The sequence below is a fragment of the Crocodylus porosus genome, unplaced genomic scaffold (assembly GCF_001723895.1).
Source record: "Crocodylus porosus isolate Cpor-Errol unplaced genomic scaffold, CroPor_comp1, whole genome shotgun sequence".
Lineage (NCBI taxonomy): Eukaryota > Metazoa > Chordata > Crocodylia > Crocodylidae > Crocodylus > Crocodylus porosus.
The window spans coordinates 1,202,734-1,211,284 of NW_017728905.1; the positions used below are offsets into that span (position 1 = coordinate 1,202,734).

At 48.2% G+C, this 8,551-nt stretch overlaps 1 protein-coding gene across 1 annotated transcript in view; it reads right to left on the reverse strand.

Annotated features, from left to right (window-relative positions):
* The window catches only part of ATP8B3 (ATPase phospholipid transporting 8B3), a 49,873-nt gene that overhangs the window by 23,362 nt on the left and 17,960 nt on the right, over nucleotides 1-8,551 (reverse strand). The window contains exons 4-11 of the mRNA XM_019556959.1: nucleotides 7,114-7,227; nucleotides 5,965-6,063; nucleotides 4,879-4,940; nucleotides 4,074-4,146; nucleotides 3,885-3,955; nucleotides 3,214-3,296; nucleotides 2,705-2,863; nucleotides 1,199-1,287 (exon numbers count right to left, since the gene is read on the reverse strand). Of these exons, the coding sequence (XP_019412504.1) occupies nucleotides 1,199-1,287; nucleotides 2,705-2,863; nucleotides 3,214-3,296; nucleotides 3,885-3,955; nucleotides 4,074-4,146; nucleotides 4,879-4,940; nucleotides 5,965-6,063; nucleotides 7,114-7,227 (750 nt within the window). The remainder of the gene's footprint in view (nucleotides 1-1,198; nucleotides 1,288-2,704; nucleotides 2,864-3,213; nucleotides 3,297-3,884; nucleotides 3,956-4,073; nucleotides 4,147-4,878; nucleotides 4,941-5,964; nucleotides 6,064-7,113; nucleotides 7,228-8,551) is intronic.

The window sequence follows — 8,551 nt, forward strand, 5'->3', positions numbered from 1 at the left end:
GTAAAATAACAGTCTATAACCACCCCTTTATAAGCAAACACCCTTCAGGTATTGATCAAATCCCCCCTCAGCCTTCTCCTCTCTGGACTAAACAATTGCATTCTATCAGCCTTTCCTCTTAAATCATGTTTCCTTTCCCTCTAATCAATTTTATTGCTCTCTGCTAGATTTTTTTTCCTGATTTGTCCATGTCTTTCTGGTTCTATAGAACAAGGAGAACTGTTTTCTGGTTGCTCAGAATCTAGCACAACGGCGTCTTGATGTTGAACAGGAGCTCCAAAACACCACCAAAACAGCAACAACACACACAGCGTGATCCACAGATAGAAAGCAACACATCTCCTGGACACCCCTCCTCCCTCTATCTGCAGCACTGACCCATTCATAGTAACAAAGCAGAGCGGTCATCCCTTAGTTGATATAATGCCATTAAAGAATTTCCTTTTTTTTTTTTTTTTTTTTTAATGCATCCAGAAACCACAACAGCCATCCACAGACCACTCGGATCCACAGAACAGGGTGTGAGAACCAGAGATGTACAGAATGGAAGTACAGAGCCACCATTTTGGAGCGGAAATGGGTAAATAAATGCAATCTTCAAATAGAGATGCAACTCCAACAACTGCTGGGCAGAAGGGATGGTCTTGCGGCTAAAGTTCTGGCCTGTTATTTAGGACATCTGTGTTTTGATCCCAGGTCCAATGCAAACTCCCTCTGAAACCATGGGGATAAATTCTTCTCTCTCTCAATGTGTGAGGAAGCCTAATTCATGTTTATGACACACACAGAGATCATGACAATGATGATACAAATTAACAGAAATTACATGGGTGGCGTTAGCACAGAGGTAAAGGGAAAATGAGGCAGTCTCCAGGGTACTCAACATCTCGCCAGAAAACCAAAAGGAAAACTTCCTGATGGGTCATTTGGTAGAAAGTTACAGACATCTAAGAGCAAGAGCATAGTGTCAGGTACTATAGCATCACCAGTACAAAAGTCCTACACAGCAATCAAATAGTACTCCTGTTTGCTTACTGATGCTACTGCAAGGCTATTATTCAAGAGAGGAGGACAAGCCTTTGAACTAGGATCTGCAGTTAGTCCACACCCCGAAGATAAGTGTCCAAGTAACAGGACAATGCACTCTCCAACACTCTTGGCTGCTTAAGAGCATCGTTTGTGAAAGCAACATACTTACTAAGATCACCAGCTTGTCCATCATACGGTCCAGCTTGGTTTTCTTCAACTGGATCTTCCCACAGTTTCTCATAATTTTGGAATCAAATCCTGGACAAATGATGTTTTAGAAGCAAAACTGTAAGCACATAACTATGGCTAGAGTTTGGTAAGCTAAGACACCGGCTGACTGCATTACCCTGCATTACCCTCTCTGCTCTCTACAGGCCTGGAACATAGGTGCCACGACTGTGACAGAGACAGTCCAGGGAAGCCTGCTTCATTATCCCACAGGTGCTATTGTGGGATAACGGAGCATGAGGCACTCCTAAAATCCATTCCCAATGTTTGCACATGATCTTGAAGAAGTCAATCAACCCCTCTGTGGGTCAGTTTGCCCAGCTAAAAACTAGGTTTATTTATGTGTGGTCCTTCACAAAGTCAGTGGTCTGCCCCTTTGAAGGCCTTATGCATGTTTTTATTATTTGCCCACAGGCAGCCAAACTTTGATTTGAAGGCAGCACTAGCCATTTGCCAAGAGCATAAATGTCAATTTACTCCTCTTGGCATCATAAAGGAATGTGAAAGAATGGTGTAGAGAGACCTTAGGGTAACCGAACATCTGGCCCCAGGTATCTCTGGCATGTCTAATATGCCCATCTCAAAACTGCTTGCTGTCTAGCACTGACAGCCACAAAGTATTTTTGTTCCCTAGGGGATCTCCTCCTTCTCTGCCCATTTGGTTTTGATCTCTAGATCAGAAAAGATTATTCTGATCATTTAGCGCAAACTCCTGCACAGGGCAGGCCAGAGGCTCCTACCCAGTACCTCCTTCACCTGCCCAAGACTCAGGCCTGAGCTGCCCTGTTACATTTGGAAAGAGACAGTCATTCTTGACATAAAAGCTTCCAATTATAAAGGATCCCCCATCTTCCTAGAAACATGAGCACAGTGACTAATTAGCCTCACTTAAAAATTCACTCCTGGCGAGAGGGTCTTGTCCCTCCACACAGGGTCAGACCAAATGCCATATTTAAGGTCAGGAAGGGATTTTAACCCATGGTCAGACTGGGAGTTTTTGTCTCTGTAGTCGGGGGGTGGGGGGGGGTTGCGCCCTCTACCTGGGATCTCTTAATCATATATTAGCTGCCATGGTCTCCCTGCTTTACCTGCGGCAGGTTAAGGTGTTATCTTGGGTTGTGTCTGGGTTCATGGTAGTTTTGCTAAGAGATTCAATTACGGATTTGGACAGGATGGTTTGGGTAGGGATGATCCTGCCTCAGGCACAGGGTTGGACTAGATGACTCACAGAAGCCCCTTTCAGTCCTACTTCTCTATGATTCTCTGTGATTTGACCCCAAGCAGGTGTACTGATGTGTTCTGGCTAGGAATCTGGCCTGCTGATTTTAATGGGACTAGGCTGATTTATACTAGATGGGGATATGACCCATTGTGCTTTCTTCCCTTCCTGTTCTGCATGGAAGCAGCACAGTGCTAACAGGGAATGGGGCCTGCTGCAGGTTTTCACCTGCATAGATGACAAGCCCATAGCAGATCTCTGTGTTGCGTATCCTGCAGCCTCGCAGCAAGATCTTCTCGCTGTCCAGCGAGTACTTCTCACCCTTCCACTCCAGCATGCCAATGAAGCTGTGCATCCGGCTGTTGGGCTCCTCACAGGTCACTTTCCCTGGGTGACCAAGAGCAGGAAGACTAATTCACAGCTAGGAAAAGGGGGATCTTTCCTCTCATCACCCTCTGTGACTCCTCTCCTTCCTGATCAAGGATAATTCAACACGGCTTCTGCGGAGGAAAGTCTATGCCCAAGATACCATCCTGCACAGAGCACCTCTGCTCCATCAGGATGCACCAGCCTCTTCCAGAACAGGGTGTGAATCAGGCCTCCTGCAGTTTGGTTCCCTCTTCTGAACAACAATGGGCTTAGAGCACTAATATAACCATCTCCCCAAAGGTTATGAGGCCTCCAGCACCTAATGCCCGGGTGCTTCTAGCACAAAATGGCTCTTTCAGGATGCTCACCATCAAAGGCAGCCATGCTCTCCACACTCATCAGCTCCTCGTGTGTGACCAGAAGGGCTTGTCTGAACTTCAGGTTGGTTTCTCTGAAGACAAGAATGGAAAAAAAACAAGTAGGCAGTGGAGCTGCTAGCTCTGCTCCCATCCCCGAGGACTGGAGGGGTGGGAAGTTATTAGCTATTATTATTTGTATGACAATAGCACTTGGTGGCTCCAAGTGAGATCAGGCTCATTTGCCAGGTGCTGACCATTCACCCCCTCTTTCCCTGAAGAGCATATGTTCAAATAAACTAGCCAGAGGGAGGCAGAAAGGAAAGATTATCATCCCCATGTTACTGATGGGAAGCTAAGACTCAGACAGAGATGAAGTGACATGCCAAGGGCTCACAAGAAGTCCATGATAGGGCTGGGGGTGTAACCCAGATCTATTCAAGCCCCTACTGATGCCTTACCCACAAGACCAATGTATTTTGGGCCCCATTTTGGATGTCCCCCTTGAGATGCCTTAGGGACCTTACAGTGCTGAGCTCCCCGCGCTGGACCTTCTGGTCCTGGATGCTTCTGAAATCAGGTCCAAGATCCCTCCAGTTAGAGATCCAAAGCTGAAAGCCACAGTATCTCTGACCCCTTCCCAGTCTGGTCTTCCACAACACCTCGCCTGTCCCCCTCCTCACCCATCAATATCTGCCGTCTCCACATAGCACAGGCTGCTTGGCTCCGAGCTGGACAGCAAAAGCAGGTCAGCCTTGAAAACAAGTTAAAGAGAAAGTACCTAAGGGAGACCTTCTTATTATTAGGCCTCCTTGCCCTCCCCCATATACAGACTCAGAAAGGAGACAGTCAGCCACACAGGCCTGACTCACCGGCACAAAGCTGTCCTTGCGCAGACAGACAATATCACCAACACAGATGTCCCTCCATTTTTTCCAGCTGAAGCTGCGAGAGAAGAGCGAGCTGCTCAGAGGGCCAGCACCAGGAGACCAAGCCTCCTCTCCACTGGACAGAAGCCAGTTGGGTAGTGACAGGACCAGCTGCCACCTCTCCATCCCGCATGCCTCAATCCAGGCTTTTGGGACAAAATGAAACTTCAGCATGTGGCCCCTCAAATTCTTGGCTGCCCTCTGAGACTGCCAATTCGGAACCAGCTACAGGGCTGGTTTCACACCATGTGCTGACTACTAGGATGTGGCATGAGATTCAGAAGTTCATGACAAGCCACCATCAATGAGAGTGACTTTCAGCCACAAGTGACCCAGCCTTGGATGGTAAATTTTGGTCTCCTCAGCATCTTTCTTCCTCCAGATCAACATCAAGCTAGAATGTCGCTACAGGTCAGTAGTGGCAAAACGGCTTTGGATGCACTTGCATAGAAAGGAAACCTTCCTGTCTCCACAGGATGCATGGATAGGAACTCTTAGCAATGCTGGCTGGGAGAGGGATGAGTTAATCCCCAGGATAAAGCCAATGGTTTGGGAGAGAGGCATATATTTGGGAAGCTCAGAGGTAGTCACACAATACAACCACTTCTCTGGTCACAACTGTTATGTTGGGGGAAGGCTAAGAGCTTTGATAAGGACTTGGCACCACCTCTTGCCACTTCCTTCAAGCAAGGCCATAGAGACAGTTTATCCTCTCACTCCCTGGTGGAGATTTCTTGAGGCCTCTCACCTTTTCTCAGACAAGATTTCGCAGGGCCTGCAGTTGATTATCCAGTCACTTTTGTGTCGGGCCTGCACAAAAGAAAAAAAAGACAGGCTAAAGGGAAGGTATAGGCACGATGGGATTTCTCACTAAGGCGGTAAGAAAACATCCCTCAGTACTGTGCCCTCTCCTGGAGATCCAGCTGCACACTGAAGAGATCTGCTCTCCAAGGTATTTGCAGCAGGGCAACAGGAACAGGGTTCCTCCAGATTTCTGTGCCCACAGCAGGTCATGGGGCTGCAGCCAAGCCAGATCAGCTCCGGGCAAGAGCCACCTCCGCAGCCCGCTTGGCCGAGACCGATCACAGGAGGCAGGGAGTGTCATGCTGTCATGCCTGCCAAGGTGAGGTGCCCCCTGCCCACCTGACAGCAGCGAGGCAAAAACTCCATGCCACCGCCACCAGAGCCCCATGCCAGCCACACCACCATGGCCCACAGGAGGTACCACCACCACAGCAGTGTGGAGTTGTACCCACCACTGCTGCCAGGTGGGCAGGGGGTGCCTCACCTTGGCAGCCAAGGCATCTCAGTGCTCCCTCCCACGCTGGGGCCTGCCCACTGGGCCACGGACACAGCTCCTGACCAGTGCCAGTCTGCAGGCCTAACCCTGCTGTGGTTGCAGAAATATGGGGGACACATGCCACCCCACAGGGAGTTGCAGCAGCTGCCCATTACCATCCTGCCTGGCTGCATTGCTGGCCATGTGCAAGTAACCGCACACACACACACATGGCCCCTGGCCTCTGATGACCCTCCTCCTACTCCCCTTAGCCCAAGCAGCCCTTGCAGGCTCGAACTCTGCCAGCCTGCAAGGGGAAACCTGAAGTTTCCCAGGTTTTTCACCTTTAAAGGAGAAAATCTGCATTTTTCCTCAGGAACCAAAAAATCTGGATCCTTGTTAATGATACACTGAGCAACAAGCCTCTCCCAGCCTTCTCATCTCACTCACTGGTTCTCCAGAAAGGACTTCCCAGGCACCAGGGTCTTTCTGTGTACTTTCATTCTTCACAACCATGCCAGGGAATCATTGTCATTAAACTAACCCCATACTCACAATGTCATCAATCAGGTCCCGTAAGCCCCTGATGATAAGGAGGCAGCCCAAGGGCAGCAGAAGGGTGAACCAGGGCAGGGTGGAAATTTCAGGAAAGGTCTGAAAAAGCAGGTGAGACAGAAGAACATGATATCACCATGAAGGAAATAACCTTCACCACACCCTCATTCTCAAGGGTCAGAAAAGATAAAGTAATCTTCCCTATTCACATTAATCCTTTCGTGGAAGTGGTTGAACTGTGTGGTTTGGCTTAGGACCAAACCATAAGGAGCAAAAGGAAATTAAAGCAGCAAGCCTTATCTAGACAAAAACATTGCTCCAGTTTAACACGAACCTATTTTGAAACCAGGTTAGTTAACCTAGTGTAACCCTCCTGTGTAGATGTTCTTCTTTCTGTTTAAAGAAGGCTTATTTAAACCTATTCCTAATCAACATGAACTAAACTGAACTTAACCAAGGAGGTTCGTCTGCACACTGAACTGGGCCAACATAGCAATAGCTTTACATAGTTTTACACTGATTGAGCCAGGGAAGAGTTAGCCAGGGTCTTTTCATACTAGAATGCTCTTATACCAAAACTAAGCAGTTCACATACATATTTAAGCCAAATTAACTAAAGGATGGATTATGACTTCTGTGGTTATTTCACTTCCATTCATCACATGTGGATGGCCCCTAAGGGCATCTACATAGTCTGTTGCATTGCTTCAACTAAACCAGTTTAAAATTGAGTGCAACCCTATGTGCAAACAAACCCGAAAAGAAGCAATTTGGTTTACTGATTCTCGCTGATCCTAATTACCTCAAATTGCTTTTGAAAATCACACCCTTACTGACTCAAGGAAAGCAGGGACTCCTGGGATCTATGCCCAATTGCTTGCTCTGTGCTCTCCAGCAAGTTGCTCCAAAACTGCCAAACCAGAAAAAGGGATAGTTTCTGACCAAATTGGAGGATGGACAGGTGAAGTGACTTCCCCAGTATCACACATCAACTGTGTAGCAGACTTGGAGGTGAAACCCACTTGGAGTCCCGTTTCAAATTTCTAATGCTGCTTTTTCATTAGGCAATCTCTCTGCCCCACATGCCCACAACCTGGTACTAGCTTGGCAGGCCCAGCTGTCACCAGCCTCCCTCCAGCAAGACCTTACCTGTAAAAGGATGACAAAAAGGAAGTAGAGATTGGCCATGCGATGGAACTGCTCATAGAGGTTGAGTGGCAGGAAGGTCAGAGCATTGTATTTGCCCGTCTTGATGGCATTATCCTGCAAGGAGAAGATCCAAGACTGATATTGCTGCTGTTTCTCATGAAGGGGCAGGAGCAGGGCTGGAGTCACCTGGAGTTTCCTATGAAACATCTGCAATCTCAAAGGACAAATAACATCCCAGCTGATCTTTCCACTTCTTCCCAGAGGAAATACCCGACTCACTCTGCAGTGGGACTTGTGGGACTGGAAAATGCAGGGAACCTCTTTCTACTGAAGGGAGTCATATGGTGAAAGCGGATCTGCCCCTCACACACATTCTCTCTCTCAATCTCTATCCTTCATGCAGGGCTATGGGATGCAGTGTCATTTATGAGACGCATGGGTATAAAACGCTACCAAGCCAGAGCAAGAGCATTTGGCACCACGTTATGCCCTAGACAGGGCACAAAGGGAAACAGGTCCTCAGCCTCAATCAGCTCAGCTTTTTTCTTCCTCTCAGTGGTAGCTGTCATCTCAGTCAGCCCCAGGGATTGAAGGAGAGTTATCCTCCTCTCATGCATGCATACACATCACCCTCTTACCCCAGGTGCTGCATCCAGCTATAACAATTCCAGTCACTACCTAATTACAAGTAAAATATATGAAAAATAGGTTGAGACCCCTGCTCTTTCCACTACCAAAAATTCTCACCAACTTTTCTCGCTTAAGCTAAAGATGATCTCGGTATAGACAACTATACTGTCACCTACTTTATTCTCTCTCTGTAGAGCAGGGATTACAAATCAGAATGGCTCCTCCCATACAAAAAGCCAGTAGGTCATAGCACCAGCCTACCTCCCTTCCAGGCTAAATAACAATGGTGCAATATGGTGCCCTACTGGTCCTTTCTAGAGCCAGTAGAAATTTTTTGCCAAAGAGTAAATGGGGGGGAAGGCCATTAAGAAAGAAATAAAAGAATACAAGGCAGTCGAGGGGAAAGAGATTTAATGGTGGGGGTCTACTATAAACCAACCAACCAAGGGGAAGAGCTAAACTAGGAATTCTTAAGTCAGCTCACGGAGGTAGTTAGGTCAAAGGACGTGGTCATCATGGGTGACCTGAACTTTCCAGACATCTGCTGGGAAGAGCAGTCAACCAGGTCTGACCGCTCACATCGGTCCCTAGCCCGAATGCAGGACCTCCATCTAACCCAGGAGGTGCACAGCCCCACCAGGGGAGACACTCTGTTGGACCCGGTGCTGGCCACAGGTGACGACCCGGGGAGGGGGCTGCAGGTGCTCGACCACCTGGGCAACAGTGATCATCGCCTGCTGGAACTCACCATCCAGCGCAAAGTGGCCAAGGCCTGCAGCAAGGCAGCAGCCCTAGATTTCAGGAGGGC